Source organism: Pan paniscus, chromosome 9 (genome assembly GCF_029289425.2).
Source record: "Pan paniscus chromosome 9, NHGRI_mPanPan1-v2.0_pri, whole genome shotgun sequence".
In the NCBI taxonomy this organism is placed as follows: Eukaryota; Metazoa; Chordata; class Mammalia; order Primates; family Hominidae; genus Pan; species Pan paniscus.
Window position 1 is genome coordinate 20,854,920 of NC_073258.2, and position 25,017 is coordinate 20,879,936.

Here is a 25,017-nt window from a genome sequence, read left to right on the forward strand (position 1 = left end):
AGCCGAACTGTACTTTAATATTAAATTGAAGTGGACAGTAACATTTTGAAACCTTTCCAATGTTCACCTGTTTCTCATCTGTGTGAAGAGATTGTTTGGCACAAATCTGTACATATTTGAGTAGGCAAAACAAAAATACTTGTGGCTATAGAATAATATGTTTAAGATACAAGAATTCTAAACTACATTCAAAATTAGACCACTTAGTCATGTGTCAGCAACAAAGGACCCCATATGTATCCAGATGCCTCCCTTCCTCAAACTGATTATAAGCTCCCAGAGTGCAGGGACCATGTATTATTCTTTTGTGTTCTCTTGCACATATTCTTTTTTTTTTTTTTGGAGACGGAGTCTCACTGTGACCCAGGATGGATTGCAGTGACACCATCTCGGCTCACTGCAACCTCCGTCTCCCAGGTTCAAGCGATTCTATTGCCTCAGCCTCCCAAGTAGCTGGGATTACAGGTGTGCGCCTCAGACTCCCAAGTAGCTGGGATTACAGGTGTGCACCCCCACGCCCGGGTAATTTTGTATTTTTAGTAGAGACGGGTTTTCACCATGTTGGGCAGGCTGGTCTCAAACTCCTGACCTCAAGTGATCCACCCGCCTTGGCCTCCCAAAGTGCTGGGATTACAGCTGTGAGCCACCATGGCTGGCACCTCTTGCACGTATTCTTTACCATGGTGTTGGGTACACAGAAGAAAATACAAAACCTCTCGCATGATTCATAATTATATTTGGTAACAAAGGGGAAAACATACTTGCCATAGTTAAGTTGAAAAACAGAAAAAGGGCCAGGCGTGGTGGCTCACGCCAGTAATCCCAGCACTTTGGGAGGCCGAGGCGGGTGGATCATAAGGTCAGGAGTTCGAGACCAGCCTGGCCAACATGGTGAAACCCCATCTCTACTAAAAATACAAAAATTAGCCAGGTGTGGTGGCGCATGCCGGTAATCCCAGCTACTTGGAGGCTGAGGCAGGAAAATCGCTTGAACCCAGGAGGCAGAGGTTGCAGTGAGCCGAGACCGTGCCACTGTGCTCCAGCCTGGCAACAGAGCGAGACTCTGTCCCCAACCCCCCCAAAAAAGAAAAAGAAAAACAGAAAAAGTTTTATAAGTTTTTTTTTTTTTTTTGAGACAGTCTCGCTCTGTTGCCCAGGCTGGAGTGCAGTGGTGCAATCTCGGCTCACTGCACCACCTCCCAGGTTCAAACAATTCTCCTGCCTCAGCCTCCCGAGTAGCTGGGACTACAGGCGCCAGCCACCCGCCCGGCTAATTTGTATTTTTAGTAGAGACAGGCCTTCACCACGTTGGCCAGGCTGGTCTTGATCTCCTGACCTTGTGATCCACCCGCCTCGGTCTCCCAAAGTGCTAGGATTATAGGCATGAGCCACCGCACCCAGCCAAAACTTTTTGTATAAGAAAAAAACACAAAACCATGAACTGTTATATGAAAAATATAAATACATATGGACGACTTAAGGGATTTTTAAAATGTTTTACTTAGATAGAAGGGTGATAGGTGGATTACTTTAAAAATTTGTTACATTAGGCGGGATGTTTTGAAAATTGTGTTTTGGCATGAATGTTTTACTTAGATAAAAGGGTAATAGGTGGATTACTTTCTTTAAAAATTTGTTACATTATTTGTATGAACTTACTTAACTTGGCAAATTAAGGAAGGCTTCCTGGGAGAGGTGGCACTCAAGCCCAATCCTAAAGGGTAAGCAGGAGTTAGCCAAGTGAACGAGTTCAGGGAAAGGAAGCAGCAGTTGCTAAGTTAAGGAGGCATGAGAGTGCATAAACCATTCAGTAAACTGCAAGTCAACCACCTGACTAGCATAGAATGCCTGGGAGAATGGGAGACGATGAAGCAGGAAATAGACCTAAAGGTCTTGTATGTCATGTGATTCCTCCCTAGGCTGTAGCTGTCACTTGTCTCTGAAATACTTGAAGAGGATATTTTATTTACACAATTGTTACTCTTATATCTGTTTCCAAATCCTAATGTTGCTTTACTTCAAAGAGTTCTTTTACATGTTTTTTGCCAATTTTCTATTCATCACCATCTTGCCAATCACTGTAATAATAGCTACCATTTGCTGAGTGTTTGCTGTGTGCCAGATACTGTACTAAATGCTCTAGATACATTATCTTAAGTGACAGCAAGGAAGAGCACAGCTTCAGAGTCAGATCAGGGTTCAAATCTCAGTTCTGCCCTTCACAGATATGTAACCTTGGGCAAATTACTTATCTCATTGAGCCTTAAGTTTCCTCATACATAAATCTGGAAAACCACTACCTCCTTCACAGAGTGTTTATAAAATTTAAATGAGATATGCAAAATATTTAATACACATAGTAGGTACAATAAAAAATAATTACAATTGCAGTTACTGTGATGGTATCACTTATGCAAAAGTCTAAACAGTTGGTATCTATACATGAAACCAGCAGAGGGAGCTTCTAATCCATTTCTGACACCAGGACCAAGGTAAATATACCTATCCATGGATATAACTAGCTCTTCAAGAAGAGTAGAAGACAGAATAAAACGTGATCAGATGGTACTTCTAGAAGGCAGACAGGGAGATAGACTGGGGAGAACTACATAGTTAACTTCAGTATCGGTAATGTTCTTGATTGAGTATGGATTCATACGTGCTCAGTTATGTTTTAACATTGGCATTATGTGTGTCAAATATTACATAATACTACATTTATGTGATCTCAATTTGCATGCACCTACATCTCTCTATTTCTAGTTCCAATTTGAGACCTCAAGACAGAATTACCACATCTCTTCCCTGTGGTTTTATCCTACTTCCCTTGGACCTCTCTCAGAGTACAGCCTTCCAGTCATTTCCAGTATTAGACTCAAAGTTTCCTAAAGACAGGGTCAGGTTCTTACACATCTATATAGTTCTAACAGCAATCAGCACAGTGTTTATTGAGCAAAGCAGGTGGCCAATAAATGTTTCTGAAAATAAATTCCTACATTTGGGATAAAAGGTCATTTAATCAAATACAAACTGCTTTTTGGTAGGTTTTAAATTGTTCCTCTTTGAAGAGCTCACAATTAACTTCTATTAGATTGTTTTTTTCCTTCACCCAGATATACTAGGTTAGGGTAAGTGGTATATTTATCACATCACATCAGCCTGTATTTTCTCTTTATGAGACTTAAGAAATTAATACAACCATATTTCAAACATTCTTACTCATTCAATATTTATTGTATATCAACTATTCCTCAAAACTTGTAAATTAGAGAGGCTGGTTAAGTAAATTATGGTATATCCAGTAGTTAAAAAGAATGAATGAGCTCTATGTTACTGTGCAATCATTCCATAATCATTGGCAAGGTGGAGAATGATGTATGATGTCTATTTCACATGTGTGCTTGTCTATACACAGAATATTTCTGGAAGATTATAAAAGAGACTGATAACTGTGATTGTCCCTAGGAAGAAGGATTGAGTGTCTGGTATCTAAGGGAGACTTTTCACTGCATATCTTTTTGTACTTATTTTTCCAGTGTGAATGTACTACATTTTCAACTAAAATAACTTAATAATTTGCACTTTAAATAAGGAGAAGGTCACACACAAAAATCAGATAAGAACAAGCAGCAGGACAACAAAAGTAACATGATGAGACAAGATGTAGTTTATTACCTTATAGATTGAAATAGCTTTAGCTCAAAGGAGTGAAGAAATCACTGTGAAGTGATGTGATCAGGAAAAAACCTTTATCATATAAGGGATGCTTGACTTAGACCTTGAAAGATGTCAATAAGATGGCCGAGAAGGCAAAGGGATTACAAGGGAGGTAAACAAAGTGAGTAAATGTCCCTGTGGCAAAGCTGTGGGGTGGGCCTGGGAGACACAAGACCTGGGTGCTAGTCCTTTGACCCTAAAAGCCGTAGGCTTCCACGCAGGTCACTTTTACAATGCCTGCATTCACTGGCTCCCTAAAACAAAATGTAATAGATGGTCCCTTCCAGCTCTCTAATAACGTGGCTATCTCCCTAACTATAATTGGGAAGAAAGATTAGGGTTATATTTTGGGGGTCCCTGAGTGCCAAGCAATGCAATTTAATGGTTTGGTCAGAGGAAGCCTCTGAAAGTTTTTGAAAATAATAACATGTTTTAGGAAGATTGAATTAATATGTGAGAGCACACAATAAACATTCTATAAGTTTTGAGTAATATTATTATTAATTTCACATCATTTACCGGGTAGACTAGAGGGGAAGAGGCAAACTAACCATGAGATGTGCAATAACCAGGCAAGCAAGAGATCAACATGGACCAGAGGGTTTGGTCTATGTTGGGTTTTGAGTTTGAATGAGCCATGAATTTCAAATGTATTCAAGTAATGAATGAATGGAGACATTCATTACTTGAATACATTTGCTCCAAGTTCTTGTTTGCTACCCTTTTCCAGGGTCCTGTTGATTAGTGTGTAGTGTCAGGGAGCATTTGGAGCCTCAAAAGTATTTTTGCTCAGTCATGCTGTCGGGTTTTTTAAGGGTTTATTCTATAGCCTGACTCATTCTAGCACTGAGCCTTCTAGTAGCCAGTGCAGATTTTTACAGATTTAAAATACTGTTATATTTTATTAAAATGCTTTTCTTGAAAATTATATAAATACTACATATTTTTACTACACAGAAAACTATAAATTTTTAAAAGTTACCTCTAACCTAGATATCATCAATGTTAATATTTTATTTTAATGGCATCAAAGTATAGATGACACTTTAAATTCCAAGGAAATAGTTTTGAGAGGGTGATTTGCTTTGTGGAAATATGGTTTGACATCTATTTAACTTTTTAATGTGCATGGTCTTTCTCTAACTCTTCAATTAAATTATTACCTCCTCACCGGCAGAGAAGTTATTTTCTTTTCTTTTCTTTTCTTTTTTTTTTTTTTTTTTCTTTGAGACTAAGTCTCACTCTGTCGCCCAGACTGGAGTGCAGTGGTGTGATCTCGGCTCACTGCAGCCTCCGCCTCCTGGGTTCAAGCAGTTCTCCTGCCTCAGCCTCCTGAGTAGCTGGGACTACAGGCACGCGCTGCCATGCCTAGCTAATTTTTGTATTTTTAGTAGAGACGGGGTTTCACCATGTTGGCCAGGATGGTCTCGATCTCCTGAGCTTGTGATCCATCCGCCTCGGCCTCCCAAAGTGCTGGGACTACAGGCATGAGCCACCACACCCAGCCCAGAGAGGTTATTTTCTATATCATGCTCTACCTTGCAGCACTTACATGCTGAGTAGAGTTAACAGTAAGTACTTCAAATGATGAAGTAATGACTAATTTCCCCCAGATCACTTTCCAGCTCTTCGATCGGGTATTCACAGATCTTCAAAATGTAATTTCAATTAGATTTATCTCATTGAAACCTTCTGCAACAACTAGTCCACATTTTTTATCCCATGAACATGCCATACTTAACTTTGTGCTTTTGCCTAATTCTGATTTCCCACTCCTGGAGTGTTTTTCCTATTGTTCACTATCTATTAAAATCCTATTCATTCGTCCAAACTCCAGTTCAAACTCCAGATGGCCTTTATAGAATTTTCTCTAGTCATTTCAGCCCATGTTAAATGCTCACTCATAAGTATCTAAGCACTGTAAGTGTATAGTACTCACTTTGGCACTTACTCTAATAGTATACTATTATCTTTATTTTACTCATATACTTAAATGAACAAAATCAGGGTGAACAGCACTTAAATCACTGACCAATCTGGCTTTATAGCAAGAGAGAAACAATAAAAGAGTAAGGGAAGAGATTCTCAAGTCAAATAGGGAAAGCATTCTTTTGAAATAGGAAAAGGAGCTTTCCAATACAGGAAACTGAATGCCTTTTGTGGGAAAGAGCAAGTGGCTGGAGAAAAAGGCCATAGGGATAAACAATGAGTGAAAACTCTGTTTAAAAAGAAGCAGACAGAAGGCATGTATCTAGGGAGAAGGTCTGAACTTGGGAAAGGTAAGCAAGGTTGAAGGGTGGGAAGAGTAAAGGAAAGAGTTCTATATATGCTTTAAGGTTTATTTAAATGTTTCTTTCTGGAAAATTAAATTTTTAAATTGATCCTGAACTCTGAAATTCAATTTAAAAATATAAAATCCTACTAAGCGGTCTTGTCTAACCTTAAACTTACAGAAAAGTAATTACAACGAGAATGACACATATGAAGAATTTATTCACAATATAGGGCCTGTTATACAGAAGGCACACTCAAATGTGGAACAAAGCCAATTAAGCCCACAATTCTGGAGTCCTCAGATATATGTGAATGCCATGACCACTGGCAATTTTGGTTGTAACTAATAATAATGTACTTCGTTTTTTAGCGATGGGGTTTCACCCTGTCACCCAGGCTTGAATGCAGTGCTGCGATCATGGCTCACTGCAGCCTTGACCTCCTGGGCTCAAGTGATCCTCCCACTCAGTCTCCTGAGTAACTGGGACTACAGGCATGCACTACCGTGCCTGGCTAATTTTTTATATCTTTTTGTAGAGATGGGGTCTTGCTATGTTGCCCAGGCTGGTCTTGAAGTCCTGGCTTCAAGCAATCCTGCCTTGGCCTCCCAAAGTGTTGGAATTACAGGCGTGAGCCACCACACCCAGCCTAAAAATATACTTCTTACCTTTGTCTTCTCCTTGCTCGCCAATAACCCATACTTCTTTGCCTGAAGTCTGTGCCTTCAAAACATTTGTAATAATATACTGTAATCTCTGTGAATCCAGATTACATCCAATTCCCATCACTCGATTTGCAGGAAATGTACTCAGTTTCCATGTTACATAGGTCATGATTTCCACTAAATATTGCATACAAGGTAAAAAATGTAAAGGTTAAAAAATATATACTTCTAGCCTAGCTCACAAATATTTATTATTTTAATAAGTATATTAGGTCCTCAATGCACTGAGGCATTATATGTATATATATATACACACATATATATACACATATAATACACACATACATACACATATATATACACGTATGTATATATATGTGTATATATGTGTGTGTGTATATATCTATATCTATATCTATCTATCTATCTATCTATATTTTTTTGAGATGGAGTGTCGCTCTATCGCCCAGGCTGGAGTGCAGTGGCACGATCTCGGCTCACTGCAACCTCTCTGCCTCCCGGGTTCCAGCAAGTCTCCTGCCTCAGCCTCCCAAGTAGCTGGGACTATAGGCACCTGCCACCATGCCCAGTTAATTTTTGTATTTTTGGTAGAGACGGGGTTTCACCATGTTGGCCAGGATGGTCTCGATCTCTTGACCTCATGATCCACTTGCCTCGGCCTCCCAAAGTGCTGAGATTACAGGTGTGAGCCACTGCGCCCAGCCCATAACATATTTTTAATGTACATTAGAAACACTAACAAGGTTTCAACAAGATACATTTTACTGTGTTTTGTTTGTTTGTTTGTTTTTTGAGATGGAGTCTTGCTCTGTCCCCCAGGCTGGAGTGCAGTGGCATGACCTGGGCTCACTGCAACCTCTGCCTCCCAGGTTCAAGGGATTCTCCTACCTTAGTCTCCCTAGTAGCTGGGATTACAGGTGTGCACCACCACACTTGGCTATTTTTTGTATTTTTAATAGAGGCAGGGTTTCACCATGTTGGCCAGGCTGGTCTCAAACTCCTGACCTCAGGTGATCCACCTGCCTTGGCCTCCCAAAGTGCTGTGATTACAGGCGTGAGCCACTGTGCCTGGTCAAATTTTATTGTTAAATATAAATTGTCAGGGGTAGAAAATAGATAATTCCTAGAACAGTTAAGTGAGGATAAAAACTGGTACAAAAAACTAAAAAATAATTCCTTCTTATTGATCGAGTTTTCTTTTACATCTATCTATCTTAAACTGAATTTCTATCTTTAAATTAAAATACTGATTCATATGCCACCATGATTCAGTGTCACATTATGAATGAAAACACAACTACTTTTTTCTTACATTCCAAAAGGATGTCGAGAATTAAAGAGATCAATGTCCCTCAACAAATTACTACAAAAAAACAAGTGAAATGCATACAATACCCCTACATTGGGAACATTTAAAAAAAATCTGTTCACCAATTTGAGCCCAGTACAAACTAACTCTTTGAAAATATTTCTATTTTTGAGTACGACAGTTCCAAAACAACCTGCAAAATACAAAATGTTAAAAATGCACTCTGGCATGCTAACATTTTTGATACTTCAGAATTAACAAAATATCATGCATATAAGTCATTGTGTTTTTCTCTTGGGAGTTTAAACATCTTCTCACTGAGGAAGGTATGGCTTAGAACCTAGAACATAATATCATATTTCATTAAAAAATTGTATGCTGGAACCTTCTAGATAATGTTAGTCATAACAAGTAACTGGTTGCCAGAATATTACACTGTTTATTATATAGGCAATTTTGCTGAATATTCTAGCCATCTCTTTATAATTTAAAGGGTTTTTTTGTTTTGTTTTTTATTTTGTTTTTGTTTTTTTTTTTGAGACAGAGTCTCACTCTGTCGGCCAGACTGGGGTTCAGTGACACCATCTTGGCCTCACTGCAACCACCATCTCCAGGGTTCATGCAATTCTCCCACCTCAGCCTTCCAAGTAGCCGGGATTACAGGCACCCGCCACCATGCCTGGCTAACTTTTGTATTTTTGGTAGAGACGGGGTTTCACCATGTTGGTCAGGATGGTCTGGAACTCCTGACCTCAGGTGATCTGCCCGTGAGCCACTGTGCCCGGCCCTAAAGTTTTATGGTTTTTATCAGTAATGGCAATTCTACTGATGTACTGGACCATCAACTTAATTTAAAATAAAGCATTTTACCTGGTTGAGATGCAACGAGCAGGACACTGTGTTGACTATAATGTCCCAGAGCTGGGACAAGGGCTCTGAACATATCCACATTGCTCTGTACCACATCAAGGTATGACTGAGAACTACCCAAAGAGTTGACTGTGAAGATCACCACCTTGGAATGAGCAGAGGCAGACAAATCTAGTGAATGAAAAGAAACAGTTTGAGCTGAAGATACAGGCTTTAATCAAGTTCTAGTTCATGATTAAAAGGTTGTTCTTTTCAACAAATAAGAGAGCTTTTAGGCACGCCTCCCCATAAATCAACCCCAGATCCACAAAAGCATATAAAATGCGGAGGTTTGCCTCCAAAAAGAGGATTAAGAGTAAGTGTTGGCTGGGTGTGGTGGCTCATGCCTGTAATCCCAGCACTTTGGGAGGCTGAGGCTGGTGGATCACTTGAGGCCAGGAGTTCAAGACCAGCCTGCCCAACATGGTGAAACCCTGTCTCTACTAAAATATAAAAATTAGCCAGGCATGGTGGTGTGTGACTGTAGTCTCAGCTACTCAGGAGGCTGAGGCAGAGATTCAGTTGAACCCAGGAGGTGGAGGTTCAGTGAGCTGAGATCTTGCCATTGCACTCCAGAGTCTCGTGACAGAGTGAGACTCTGTCTCAATAAAAAAGGAAGAGTGTATCCCCAGTGGGGAAGATAGCAATAGTAATAATCAAAATAAATTATGGGATCTAAAACCTACAAACAAGAGCTGAGTTTTTTATATAAATTACAATTTTTAAAGGAAAATAAATATTATGCTACAGGCAAAATGAACCTACCATCAATTACACCATTGATTCCTAAACTGTGAGCTTAGGTGCCCTAAAGTTCCTTGAAAGAAACTCAAAGGCCATCAGGGAGGAGTGGAAATAAGTAGGAAGAAGGCTGGTAAGCATAGCTCCAGGCCACTTACTTTGGCCTATCCAAGCAGAGTAGTGGTGCTTTTTAAAAATCTGTTTTACTTATTAAGGATTCTACTCTAAAGAATGGTTCAAAAATCTCTAAATTAAATATCTTGACTTTTTTTTAATAAAGAGACAAGGTCTCACTATATTGCCCAGGCTGGACTCAAACTCCTGGGCTCAAGTACTCCTCCTGCTTCCGCCTCCTGAGAAGCTGAGACTTTACCACACCTGCCTCTTGGATCATTTTAAACTCACTTTTCTTATACGGAAGCCCAGCTGTCCTTGGGTAACTACTTCTTTCCATGGGAACTACAGGTAATCAACTGTTATGACTTAGGAAAAGCTAGTCTATGGAGTTCACTCTGACTCCAGAGCACCTTTGACCCTCCAGCACACGTTATGCTGTTACAACTATATTACTCTCCATTGCACAGTGTGTTTTACAGTAAGTACATGCCCAAACCGTGGCCAGATGTTACCAACATCAGAAATAAGAGAACCATAATAAAGTAATTAGAATGGCATCAGTCCAGTCAACATTTACAAATGAATATTAGCCTCCCAGGGAGACAGTAGACTCCATGGTTTATATTCCTAATTAAGCCTCTAAGGCCATCTTTCTTTTTTGTTTTTTGAAATGGAGTTTCACTCTTGTTGCCCCAGGCTGACGTCCAATGGTGCAATCTCGGCTCACCACAACCTCTGCCTCCTGGGTTCAAGTGATTCTCCTGCCTCAGCCTCCCAAGTAGCTGGGATTACAGGCATATGCCACCACACCCAGCTAATTTTGTATTTTTAGTAGAGACGGGGTTTCTACATGTTGGTGAGGTTGGTCTCGAACTCCCAACCTCAGGTGATCCACCCACCTTGGCCTCCCAAAGTGCTGGGATTACAGGCGTGAGCCACCGCACCTGGCTAAGGCCATCTTTCTAAACAAGTTTCAGAAGGAAACACTTGTGCAATGTGTCCACTGGGAGATGCATTATCTAATTTTACTTCCTATTCTGATACAGTTGTAGTGATGGTAGATCTAAACACTAAGTCCTAGATTTTAATTATGGTTCTTCATGAGTCCTCTTAAGTAATTCCTATGTTGTAGGGTTCACAGTAGATACCTGGTGATGAGTCAAAACCTTAAGAATTAGAAGACATTAGAACTGGAAGGGATATACTTAACAATTCCATATGTGTCAAACACTGTTCTAACAGTTCTCCATAAATTTATTTGCTTAATCTAATCAACAATACACAATGGAGTATTTTACAGATGAGAAATCTGAGGCACAGAGAAGTTAAATAACCTGCTCAAAGTCATAGAGCTGAAGTGTAGAGCCAGAGGTTAAGCCCATGCAGTCTGACTTCAAAGTGCTATTAAACACTATGCTACATTTAGAAACTTAGTCCTACACCCTCATAAGGATGAGGAAACTGTTATGTGGAGAGGTTAGGTGGTCTGTCCATATTATGAAATATTAGTGGACAGTTCAATTTCTAACTCTACAATCTGGCCCCAGGCTATTGTGATTATTTCTTTTCTTTGCTCCTTTAGCTTCCTCATCTTCAAGGTTGACTTAGGAGTAAACATAGTAGTGGCTACCTAATATGATTTCTTTTCTTTTTTGTTTTGAGACAGGGTCTCACTCTGTTGCCCAGGCTGGAGTGCAGTGGTATGCAATCTCAGCTCACTGCAACCTCCGCCTCCCGGTTTCAAGTGATTCTCCTGCCTCAGCCTCCCTAGTAGCTGGGATTACAGGTGCCCGCCACTGAGCCCGGCTAATTTTTGTATTTTTAGTAAAGACAGAGTTTCACCATGTTGGCCAGGCTGGTCTCGAACTCCTGACCTCAGATGATCTGCCTGCCTTGGCCTCCCAAAGTGCTGGAATTACAGGCGTAAGCCACTGTGCCCAGCCCCTAATATGATTTCAAAAGTACAAGAAAGGCTTCCTACTCCCAAAGATTTTCCCATCAAGCTCTCAGGCCTTTTAATCAATTCCTCTGAGTTTATTTTTTATTTATTTAATTTTTTTTTTGAGATGGAGTTTTGCTCTTGTCGCCCAGGCTGTACTGCAATGGTGCCATCTTGGCTCACTGCAACCTCTGCCTCCCGGGTTCAAGTGATTCTCCTGCGTCAGCCTCCCAAGTAGCTGGGATTACAGGTGCCCACCACCATTCCCAGCTAATTTTTGGATTTTTAGTAGAGATGGGGTTTCACGATGTTGGCCAGGCTGGTCTTGAACTCCTGACCTCAGGTGATCCACCTGCCTCGGCCTCCCAAAGTGCTGGGATTACAGGTGTGAGCCACTGTGCCCGGCCTCCTTTGAGTTTAAAAGCCAGTATTTCTTATATTTTAAAGTTTTCTTTTAGACATGGGGTCTTGCTATGTTGCCGAGGCTGGATTCAAATCCCTGGGCTCAAACAATCCTCCAGCCTCAGCCTGCCAAGTAGGAGGTACTATAGGTGTATGCCACAGCACCCAGCTCAGTATTTCTTTAAATTCTCCTACATAAACTTGTGATGCAGGCTGAATTGGTCTATACTCATTCCCTAGAATATCTACCTAATTTTCCTGATACTGGCTTTTGCTCAAATTCTCACTGCACTCACCACATGTTTGACAAACATCTGCTTAACTGTCTACATCAAACATATTACAAGCTCTGGGGGAACAGGGATTATTTGTTTCTTACTCATCTTTCCACCTCCAAGATCTAGTCGCATAGCAATTGGAACATTTCCCCCAGCTTTCTGCCAGTCCAAATCTCTCCAATCCCAGAAGAACCAGCAACTATCTCAATCCTAATCAGCTGAAAGCGATCTCTGTCTCCACCCAACTTCGAGTCATCACTGTCTGGACCACTCTCTTGGCATTAATCACATAGTGCCTCCTCACTCTCTTGTCATGAATAACTGTTTATATATTGCATGTGTCTTTTTATCTAAACTTTAAGCTGCTTCTGACCAAATAGAGTCTTCCATTTCTATCAATCTCTTGCAGCAGTTCTTAAATGCTAGGCTAGGTGCCTAAGCCTAACCTGGGAAGCTTAATAAAAATGCAGATTAGCCCATGTTCTGAAGATTTTACTTAAATATATAAGGGGAAATAGGTTCCAGAATGCAAACCCCCAGATGATTCTGATGCACAGCCAGGTTTGGTTAGCATTGCTCCACAGGCAACTAAGTTCCTTGTACCTGGCACTCAAAATCTTTGACTTTTCAAGTCTTCCCTTACAAGTTGATGATTTAACAAGGGAAGAAGATTATACAGTTATAAAGAGAATTAGAAAGAACTTTAAGCATGATTATTAAAGCTATAAATTACAAGGTTAAGGATCAGGATAGGCCGGGTGCAGTGGCTCACACACGTAATCCCAGCACTTTGGGAGGCTGAGGTGGGCGGATCACGAGGTCAGGAGTTCAAGACCAGCCTGGCTAAGATGGTGAAACCCTGTCTCTACTAAAAAGAAATTAGCCGGGCGTGGTGACACGTGCCTGTAATCCCAGCTACTCAGGAAGCTGAAGCAAGAGAATCGCTTAAACCTGGGAGGGGGAGGTTGTAGTGAGCTGAGATCGCGCCACTGCACCCCAACCTGGGCAACCGAGTAAGACTCCATCACAAAAAAAAAAAATAAAAAAAAAAAGGATCAGGATAAAAGTTCATTCGACAATAATGAATTCAACAAACCCCTACTAAGGTCCTGTCATGTCACAGGTAATGTGTTAGGCCCTAAGAACACAAAAGTGAACATGATATTGTCCCTACTCTATATATCACACAATGTAGTACAAGGGTTAGTAAGGAGAGCTTCAGAATGAGACTGCCTGGTTCAAATATGAGTTGTCCCACTTAGACATTAGCATAATGCTAAGTTTCCTCCCATGCCAAGAACTCAAGTCAGCATCTGTGTTACCAGGACACAAGCCTCTCACCTCTTTCCCATTTCTATAGGTAGCCCAGAAAAAACTATATCCTTCCTGCTAAGCCAAGGTCTACAACCTAAACCAAAGGCTGGTCACAGTTATACTAAGGGATGATCAAATCAAGTATGTCAAAAGACCCAGTAAATAATATTTCATGCTTTAATATACTACTGTTCTCGGATTATGAGGCCAATGTTATGATGAATGAAATACGAACTCATTTTAAAACACTGCTGATTATTTAAAATACTGAAAGACCAGGTAACTCTGTATCACATAATGATGGGTAAATACCGTGCAGACCTACTGAAATATTCTAGCTACTCTATCAGTCTGAATATACTGAAGACACTACACATATTTTCATTTATCTGTTATATCATTAAGCCATTCTTACGGTACTAAAAATTATTGAATATACTCTTTTCAAATTATTTAATATGACCCAAAATTTTAGAAATGTGTGTTCTTTCATACTAATGATAATGACCCTTAATCTAGAAAACTGTGCTAAAATGATAGCTATTAAAAATCTTCCTGAAGGCTAGGTGCAGTGGCTCACGCCTATAATCCCAGCATTTTGGGAGGCCAAGGCAGGTGGATCACTTGAGGCCACGAGTTTTGAGACCAGCCTGAGACAACATGGTGAAACCCCGTCTCTACTAAAAATACAAAAATTAGCCAGGTGTGATGGTGTGCACCTGTAATCCCAGCTACTCAGGAGGCCGAGGCAGGAGAATCACTTGAACCCAGGAGGCGGAGGTGGCAGTGAGCCGAGATGGCACCACTGCACTCTAGCCTGAGCAACCGAGCAAGACTGTCTCAAAAAATAAAAATAAAAATTAAAATTAAAAAATTAGGCCGGGCACGGTGGCTCACGCCTGTAATCACAGCACTTTGGGAGGCTGAGGTGGGCGGATCACCTGAGGTTGGGAGTTCAAGACCAGCCTGACCAACATGGTGAAACCCTGTCTCTACTAAAAATACAAAATTAGCCAGGTGTGGTGGCACACAACTGTAATCCCAGCTATTCGGGAGGCTGGGGCAAGAGAATCGCTTGAACCCAGGAGGTGAAGTTTGCAGAGAGCCAAGATTGCACCACCGCACTCCAGCCTGAATGAGTGAGACTTGGTCTCAAAAAGAAAAAAAATTAGGCTGGGCGTGGTGGCTCACACCTGTAATTCCAGCACTTTGGGAGGCCAAGGCGGGTGGATCACAAGGTCAGCAGATCGAGACCATCCTGGCTAACATGGTGAAACCCCATCTCTACTAAAAATACAAAAAGTTAGCCAGGCATGGTGGCATGCGCCTATAGTCCCAGCTACTTGGGAGGCTGAGGCAGGAGAATCACTTGAACCCAGGAGACAGAGGTTGCAGTGAGTCGAGATAGCGCCATTGCACTCCAGCCTGGGTGACAGAGTGAGGTTCTGTCTCAAAAAAAAAAAAAAAATTAGCCGGGCATGGTGGCGTGCTCCCGTAATCCCAGTTACTTGGGAAGCTGAGGCAGGAGAATAGCCTGAACCCAGGAAGCGAAGGTTGCAGTGGGCCACGATTGTGCCACTGCACTCCAGCCTGTGCATCAGAGCAAGACTCTGTCTCAAAAAAAAAAAAAGAAAAGAAAAAAGAAAATACAGTCACTCATATGATGGAATATTATGTAGAACGTTTTCAAAGAAATAGAGTTACTTAGAGCTATATGTACTGTTAATAAACATCTTCAAAAGTGTAGAATTAATTCCTTAATAAGTTAAAAGATCAAATTGCCTTATAATCCAGCAATTTCACTTTTGGATATATATCCAAAAGAACCAAAAAGAGGTATTAAAAAAACTGGTACATGAATGTTCATAGTAGCACTAGTTACAATAGTAAAAAAGTGCAACCTGATGTCCATTAACTGATAAATGGATAAATAAAATGTGCTATATCCATACCAAGAAACATTAGCCACAAAAATGAATGATGCACTGACACATGCCACAATATGGATGTACCTTGAAAACATTATGCGAAGTGACACAAAAGTCACATACTATATGATTCCATTTATATAAATTAGCTAGTAGAGGAAAATCCACAGAACAGACAGATTAGTAGTTGCGAGAACCTGGGAGAAGGGAAAATGGAGAGTAATTGCTCAATGTGTACAGAGCTTCCTTTTGGGGTGGTGAAAATGCTGGAAATTAGTGGTGATAGTTGCACAACATTGTGAATGAGTACCTAAAGTCACCAATGGTAAATTTTATGTGTATTTGAGCACAATAAAAAGATAAAAGGATTTAAATATATATACTATTATATGCAAAAAACAAGTGCAAAATCAATTCCCTCGGTCTGACTCCTAAAGCAACTACTCTTAATAGTTTCTTTTTTTTTTTTTATTTGAGGCGGAGTTTCGCTCTTGTTGCCCCCAGGATGGAGTGCAATGGCACGATCTCGGCTCAATGCAACCTCTTCCTCCAAGGTTCAAGCAATTCTCCTGCCTCAGCCTCCTGAGTAGCTGGGATTATAGGCATGCACCACCACATCTGGCTAATTTTTGTATTTTTAGTACAGATGGGGTTTCTCCATGTTGGTCAGGCTGGTCTCGAACTCCCGACCTCAGGTGATCCTCCCGCCTCGGCCTCCCAAAGTGCTGGGATTACAGGTGTGAGCCACTGTGCCTGGCCATTTTTTTTTTTTTTTTTTTTTGAGACAGAGTTTTTACTCTTGTTGCCCAGGCTGGAGTACAATGGCACAATCTCAGCTCACTGCAACCTCCGCCTACCAGGTTCAAGCGATCTTCCTGCCTCAGTCTCCTGAGTAGCTGGGATTACAAGAACCCGCCAGCATGCCTGGCTAATTTTTTGTAGTTTTAGTAGAGATGGGTTTCCACCATGTTGGCCAGGCTGGTCCTCAACCCCTGACCTCAGGTGATCCACCCGCCTCGGCCTCTCAAAGTTCTGGGATTACAGGCATGGGACACCGTGCCCAACATCTTAACAGTTTCTTAGTATTTCTCCAGATTGTCGGTATATACACAAGCATAACTGTGTATGTATGTATCTGTATGTAAATTTTCATGCTCATATGTATATATGTATATCCCTCCCCAAAATGTTATAGTAGTTATTAAAAAAGACATCAAATGATCAGTCAGCTGCAGTCATCTATGTGTGTTACAATGGAGCATTACTAAAATTTCCAAATGAGCTTTAATTCCCTGAATTATTAATGTACTTCTCCATATCTCAGAATATATTCATGAGAAGTCAGTTAACATTACATTTAAAATTACTTCATCTAAGGATGGGTGCAGTGGCTCATGCTTGTAATCCCAGCATTTTGGGAGGCCAAGGAGAGAGAACGGCTTGAACCCAGGAGTTCAAGACCGACCTTGGCAACATAGTGGGACCCTGTCTCTACAAAAAATGAAAAAATTAGGGCCAGGCGCGGTGGCTCACGCCTGTAATCCCAGCACTTTGGGAGGCTGAGGAGGGTGGATCACGAGGTCAGGAGATCAAGACCATCCTAGCTAACATGGTGAAACCCCATCTCTACTAAAAATACAAAAAATTAGCTGGGCATGGTGGTGGGTACCTGTAGTCCCAGCTACTCGGGAGGCTGAGGCGGGAGAATGGTGTGAACCCGGGAGGTGGAGCTTGCAGTGAGCGGAGATCGTGCCACTGCATTCCAGCCTGGGTGAAAGTGCGAGACTGTCTAAAAAAAAAAAAAAAATTAGTCAGATGTGGTGGCGCATGCCTGTGGTCCCAGCTACTTGGGAGGCTGAGATAGGAGAATCACTTGAGCCTGGTAGATCAAGGCTTCGGTGAGCCATGATTCTGCCACTGCCCTCCATCCTGGGCAACAGAGTGAGACACTGTCTAAAAAAAATAAACAAATGAATAAATAAAATTACTTCATCTAATAGTAATTAAATAAATGCTATCAGAAATATACAACCAAGCTGGGTATGGTGACGTGCACCTGTAGTCCCAGATACTTATGAGGCTGAGGCAGGAGGACTGCTTGAGGCTAGGAGTTTAAGACCACCCAGGGCAACATAGCAAGACCCTGTCTCTGCAAAAATGAAAATAAATTAGCCAGGAATGGTGGCACATGCCTGTAGTCCAAGCTACTTAGGAGGCTGAGGTGGGAGGATCGCTTGAACCCAGGAGTTTGAGGTTACAATAAGCTATGATGGCACCGCTGCACTCCAGCTTGGACCACAGAGCAAGACCTTGTCTCTAAAAAAAAAAAAATGTACAACCACAATTAATAAGGGGAACATGAATGAAAGTTACCCCAAGATGATATACACTCATTCAACATTCAACAGATAATTACTGACTCCCTACTTGGTGGCAAGCACCATGCACTACACATCTATTCCAAGGATTCTAGTCTTTCAATTTTCTGAAGCAATACCTATTGATGGTTAATGAGACACACAGGAAGAAACAATTTCTTCAGTCCTACGTGGCCTCACAACCTCTAGAGTCCATATACTGAAGAGTCTCCTAAAGTGATTTTGAAGAGTTAAGAGGTCCTTTAAGAACTTCAGTACCTGAAAATCACAGGCACAAGAGAATATCCAGTTCCCCAAAGAACTTCTACATGAGACCTACAAAAAAGATCCTTAAAGCAACTATGGTACTCTTTCCAGAGAAGGAAAATGAACTCATTGTATCCTACAGGCAGCCGAAGGCTTACTAAAACTTTTACACCTAACTTTTACAACTGATAGGTATAATTTCAACTTTTCTGACTACCATTCCTTAGTTTATTGAGGCTTGTAATACTGTATGTCTTTATATATTATTTGGAAAATATTGTCAAGGAATAAAGGGGACCTAAGGAAAGGCAAAGGAAAGCCAAACAACTATAGCATGTTATAATCTGACCTTACCCATAACTTGGTAGAAAGGCTTTAGGAAATGTTTATTCTAGTTCAGTGGCCTTTTTTCTTTTTTTTGGATCATGCATCCTTGGTAAAATACTTTCAACTCCACATCCCCAAATATGGTATTTACCTACATAAATATGTCTATACTAATATGTTATGTACATTATAAAATACATGCAAATTTTTTAATTAAAAAATGAGATAGGGCAGGGTGCGGTGGCTCATGACTGTAATCCTAGTACTTTGGGAGGCTGAGGCGGGCAGATCACTTGAGTCCAGGAGTTCAAGACCAGCCTGGGCAATAAGGCAAATCCTGTCTCTACTAAAAATACAAAAATTAGCCAGGTGTGGTGGTGCATGCCTATAGCCCCAGCTACTTGGGAGGCAGAGGTGAAAGGATAGCTTGAGCTGGGGAAGTGGAGGTTCCAGTGAGCTAAATCATGCCACTGCACTCACGCCTGGGTGACAGTGAAACCCCGACTCAAAAAAAAAAAAAAAAAAGAGAGAGATAGAAAATTTAACATTTCAAACGTTTTGTTTTTGTTTTTGTTTTTGTTTTTGTTTTTTTGAGACGGAGTCTCACTCTGTCGCCCAGGCTGGAGTGCAGTGGCGCATCTCGGCTCACTGCAAACTCCGCATCCCAGGTTCACACCACTCTCCTGCCTCAGCCTCCCGAGTAGCTGGGACTACAGGTGCCCGCCACCATGCCCGGCTAATTTTTTTGTATTTTTAGTAGAGATGGGGTTTCACCATGTTTGCCAGGATGGTCTCGATTTCCCGACCTCATGATCTGCCTGCGTCGGCTTCCCAAAGTGCTGGGATTACAGGCGTGAGCCACCGCGCCCGGCCCACTCAAATGTTATTGACATAGAAAATCTTTTTATTATTAAAATTTATTTTAACAATATATTTTTAGTGCAATGAATGTAAACTGAATTTTTTTTCTTTTTTTCTTTTTTTTTTTTTCAGAGACAGGGTCTCGATATGTTGCTCAGGCTGGAGTGTGGTGGCTATTCACAGTCACAATCCTAGTGCATTGCAGCCTTGAACACCTGGGCTCAAGTAATCCTTCTGCCTCAGCCTCCCACGTAGCTGGGACTACAGTCATGAGCCACCACACCCAGCTAATTTTTTTTTCTTATTCTTGGTTTAGCACTTTGCTATATACCAAAAGGTAGGTATTATTTCTACTTTATAGATGAAAAAACTGAAGTTTGAGAGATTATATAATCTGACAAATGTCAGCACTATTATGGCAGAGCAGGGATGGAAACTTCTATCTGTAGAACTCTAAAGTCAATGCTCTTAACCAATATATTCTAAGAAAAGAGGCAATCAGAGATAAATTTATTTTGAGGTATAAATCAAAAACAAAGAATAACTCCTTCTGACCAATCTGAATAAATCTGAATTATTTGCTCATTTGATTCCTATTAATATAATCAGTTAAAATCCCTGAATGACTCCTTGGGTAAGTCATTTAACTTATTTCAATCTTAGTTTCCCATTATGTAAAATGAGAGACTTGGACAAGGTGATCTTTAAGGTGCTTTTCAGCATTAACATTCTAGGAGTCAAAAATGAAGATCTAATAAGGCAAACATCTTTAAGCAGAATAAACAGACCTTTGCTGATCTCCACATTAGGAAGGTTGAAGATTTCAAGGTCCATCGTGGCTCCTTTAGTCCCTTCTGAGAGGTCTAACAGGACAAGCCTGTCTGCAATACCCTGTACAGTAAGAGAAAGAACATTACACTGAACATGGCCAGTGACTCAATTTAAATTCATTCAACAATAAGGACTAAAGGACAATAAACAGGCCTCATACACTGTCTTTTAGTGTTAAGAAGAGTAAGTAACACAATAGCAATAAAAGTGACATGCAAGCAAGAAATTATTAACTTTGGCCGGGCTTGGTGGCCTGTAATCCCAGCACTTTGGGAGGCCAAGGCGGGCGGATCACCTGAGGTCAGGAGTTCGAGACCAGCCTGGCCAACATGGCGAAACCCCGCCTCTACTAAAAATACAAAAACCAGCCAGGCATGGTGGCACATGCTTATAATCCTAGCTATTCAGGAGGCTGAGGCAGGAGAATCGCTTGAACCCAGGAGGCAGAGTTGCAGTGAGCCAAGATTGTGTCACTGCACTCCAGCCTGGGCGATAGAGCGAGACTCTATCTCAAAAAAAAAAAAAAAAAAGAAATTATGAACTTCAATAAGTAATCCTTTAGGCTTGACTACTAAAAGCTTTAACAGGGCTTAACTCACAAGTCACAGACTGCAGGTTTCTTTTGAGAACAGCATTTCACTCTTGTTGCCCAGGCTGGAGTGCAATGGTACAATCTCGGCTCACTGCAACCTCTGCCTCCTGGGTTCAAGTGATTTTCCTGCCTCAGCCTCCCAAATAGCTGGGATTACAGGCATGCACCACCATGCCCACCTAATTTTGTATTTTTAGTAGAGACGGGGTATCACCACGTTGGCCAGGCTCATCACGAACTCCTGACCTCAGGTGATGTGCTCGCCTTGGTCTCCCAAAGTGCTGGAATTACAAGTGTGAGCCACCGTGCCCGGGTCTGCAGGTTTCTTTTTCTTTTCTTTTCTTTTTTTTTCTGAGAAGGAGTCTTGCTCTGTCGCCTAGGCTGGGATGCATTAGCACGAGCTCAGCTCACAGCAACCTCCACCTCCCAGGTTCAAGCGATTCTCCTGTCTCAGCCTCCCAAGTGGCTGGGATTACAGGCGTGCACCACCGCACCTGGCTATTTTTTATATTTTTGGTAGAGATGGGGTTTCACCATGTTGGCTAGGCTGGTCTCGAACTCCTGACCTCAAGTGATCTGCCTGCCTCGTCCTCTCAAAGTGCTGGGATTACAGGCATGAGCCACCATGCCTGGCCCCTGCAGGTTTCTTTTAATGAGATGAGTTAATAAAGATGACTTGGTGCACTCAATACTTCTGCTATTGCTCTTGATTTATGTTTTCATTTTGATGTTATCATTTTCATTCTGAAAGTGCTTTTGGGTCTATTTGTGTGTCTTATTTCTAGTAGAAAAGTTAAAAAAATAATGCCAGCTTTTTCTTAAAAAAAGTATAATAGCTATAAAATCTAAAATCAAATCCTATTATCATGCAGTACTCTCCCCAGAGATCTCATGGAAAATACTCCACATGCCTGTAAATAGGGCGGCACAGTGGGCTGACTGTAAATAACAGCATGGAAACTCCTAAAAATCAGTTTACCTTTATGGAAGGTCTTTCTTCAAAGTAGTAGGAGACTTGAAGATATCTCCTATTTTAGGATTCACGGGCAAAAGTACCCAAAGATCTACCAGAGTATCAGCAGAAAGTGTGATGGTAAAGAAAACAACCCTGGCTGGGCACGGTGGTTCACACCTGTAATCCCAGCAGTTTGGAAGGACAGGATGGGCATAGGCTGGAGTCCAGGAGTTTCAGACCAGCCTGGGCAACATGGCAAAACCCCGTCTCTACACACACACACACACACACACACACACACACACACACACACAGAGAGAGAGAGAGAGAAAGAAAATAACCCTGCTACACTATGTATTAGCTATGTAACACCAGGACAGTCACTGAATTCGGCCTTACTTTATGAGGTTGTAAGGATTAATTATGTGACACAGGGTTTGCATATAGTAATCACCTCCAAAACATAGTTATTAATTTTATTGCTAACCATACCCATAAGGAAAATGCAAAGAAAACTATGAGTTACCATTTTCATTTATAAGGCACAAAAAAATCCAAAAGTTTAGCAGTAGTTGTAGGAAAATAAGTATTCTTACATATTATGGGTATGGGAATAAAGTGGTATAATTAATAAAAGATAATTTGACAATTTTCTATCAAAAATTTAAAACATTAACTCCTTGAATCCATCAATTCATTTATAGAAATCATCCTACAAATTTATCAGTACATGTGTAAAAGAGTACAATATTAAGGATATTCATAAGACTAGGAACAACAAAACGTTCATCAGTAACAACGAGACAATATAGTGGTTTATAGCAGAGATTGAAAAAGTTTTAAAATGTCACCATGTAATCAATCAGTGAAGCATATATTATCACCAGGGATTTTATTAAAATGCAGATTTTGGCCGGGCATGGTGGCTCAGCCCTGTAATCTGAGCACTTTGGGAAACCAAGGCAGGTTGGTTGCCTGAGTTCAGGAGTTTGAGAGCCCCGTAGCCAACATGGTGAAACCCTGTCTCTACCAAAAATACAAAAATTAGCTGGGCCTGGTGGCGCATGCTTGTAGTCCCAGCTACTCGGGAGGCTGAGGCAGGAGAATCTCTTGAAGCCGGGAGGTGGAGGTTGCAGTGAGTGGAGATTGCGCCATTACACTCCAGCCTGGGACAGAGCGGGACTCCATCTCAAAAAAAAAAAAAATGCAGATTTTGTTTCAGTAGGTCTGGGAAGGGTCCTGGATTATGCATTGCTAGCAAGAACTCAGGTGGTACCAATGCTGCTAGTTTGAAAGCCACACTTTGTTTAGTAAGGATCTAGAATACAGGCTCTGATAAACAGATTACCTGGTCTTTAAATTCTCGCTTCATCATTTATTAACAGTGTAATTTGGGGCAACTTGGGTAACCGCCCTATGCCTTTGTTTCTTCATTTGTAAAATGTCAGTAATAACAGTACCTAAACAAAGGGTTGTTGTAAAAATGAGTCAAGTGGGCCAGGCACGGTGGCTCATGCCTGTAATCCCAGCACTTTGGGAGGCTGAGGCTGGTGCATCACCTGAGGTCAGGAGTGAGTTCCAGACCAGCCTACCAACACAGTGAAATCCCATGTCAACTGAAAGTACAAAAATTAACCAGGCATGGTGGCACGTACCTGTAATCCCAGCTACTTGGGAGGCTGAGGTGGGAGAATCGCTTGAACCCGGGAGGCAGAGGTTGTGGTGAGTCAAGGTCACACCACTGGCCAGGCACGGTGGCTCACGCCTGTAATCCCAACACTTTGGGAGGCCGAGGAGGGCAGACTGCCTGAGGTCAGGAGCTCAAGACCAGCCTGGCCAACATGGTGAAACCCCATCTCTACTAAAAATACAAAAATTACCCAGGTGTGGTGACGGGCGCCTGTAATCCTAGGCTAAGGAAGGAGAATCACTTGAACCCAGGAGGCAGGAGGTTGCAGTGAGCTGAGATCACACCACTGCAATCCAGCCTGGGGAACAGGGCGAGACTTCGTCTCAAAAAAAAAAAAAAAAAAAAGTTTGCGCCACTGCACTCCAGCCTGGGTGACTGAGCGAGACTCCATCTCAAGAAAAAAAAAAAGAGTCAAGTGTTTAGACAAGTGCCTGGTACCTAATAAGCATTGTGTAAAGGTTAGTTACTGCTGCTACCACCACTACTTTTGTTGCCACTATTATGAGTGCTATCACTGTTGCAGTCATAATAGTGGCCTATGAATATTGTACTTTGTATCAAAATATTAACGTCTAAAAAGAAAAACAGAATTTTTTTTTGAGACAGGGTCTCACTGTGTTGCCCAGGCTAGAGTGCAACTGCACAATCGCAGCTCACTGCAGCCTCAACCTCCCAGGCTCAAGCAATCCTCAGCCACCCAAGTTGCTGGGACTACCAGTGTGCACCACCACACCTAGCTAATTTTTAATTTTTGTAGGGTGGATGCAGTGGCTGACACCTGTAATCCCAGCACTTTGGGAGGCTGAGGCAGGCAGATCACCTGAGGTCAAGAGCTCGAGACCAGCCTGGCCAACATAGCGAAACCCCCTCTCTACTAAAAATACAAAAATTAGCTGGGTGTAGTGGCACACGCCTGTAATCCCAGCTACTCGGGAGGCTGAGGTAGGACAATCACTTGAACCCGGGAGATGGAGGTTGCAGTGAGCTGAGATCATGCTACTGCACTCCGGCCTGGGAGACACAGTGAGACTCCATCTCCAAAGAAAAAAAAAAATTTTTTTTTGTAGAAATGGGGATCTCGCTGTGTTGCCCAGGCTGGTCTCAAACTCCTGGGCTCAACTGATTCTCCTGCCTTGGCCTCCCAAAGTGCTGGGAGTACAGGTGTAAGCCACCGGGCCCAGCTGAAAAATGGCAAATTTTCCACCCAGACAATTCACAGACAAATAATGACAGTGAGATTCTTCTAACAGTTTAAAAACATGGCCAGGAGCAGTGACTCATGCCTGTAATCCCAGCACTTTGGGAGGCCAAGGCAGGAAGATAGTCTGAACCAGGAGTTCAAGACCAATCTAGGCAACACAGGGAGACCTATCTCTACAAAAAAACTAAAAATTACCTAGGTGTAGTGGCACACCCCTGTGGTCCCAGCTACTCAGGAGGCTGAGGTGGGAAGATCTCTTAAGCCCAGGAGATAGAGACTGCAGTAAGCCATGATCATACCAGTGCATGCCAACTTGGGCTACA

At 41.7% G+C, this 25,017-nt stretch overlaps 1 protein-coding gene across 9 annotated transcripts in view; it reads right to left on the reverse strand.

Moving 5' to 3' along the window:
- Window positions 1-25,017, reverse strand: part of UEVLD (UEV and lactate/malate dehyrogenase domains) — a 60,259-nt gene that overhangs the window by 8,442 nt on the left and 26,800 nt on the right. For 7 of the 9 annotated variants that reach the window (XR_004665023.3, XM_034932277.3, XM_008971510.5 and 4 more), the window contains 3 exons: window positions 20,214-20,316; window positions 8,856-9,026; window positions 6,659-6,832 (listed from right to left, as the gene is read on the reverse strand). Coding sequence is in view for 8 of the 9 variants with exons in the window: in XM_034932277.3 (XP_034788168.1) it covers window positions 6,659-6,832; window positions 8,856-9,026; window positions 20,214-20,316 (448 nt within the window). In the remaining variant the exon portion in view is untranslated. Of the gene's footprint in view, window positions 1-6,658; window positions 6,833-8,855; window positions 9,027-15,479; window positions 17,403-20,213; window positions 20,317-22,266; window positions 22,992-25,017 lie in introns of those variants that run through there. The other 2 variants (XM_063608125.1, XM_063608126.1) reach the window with 2 other exon arrangements.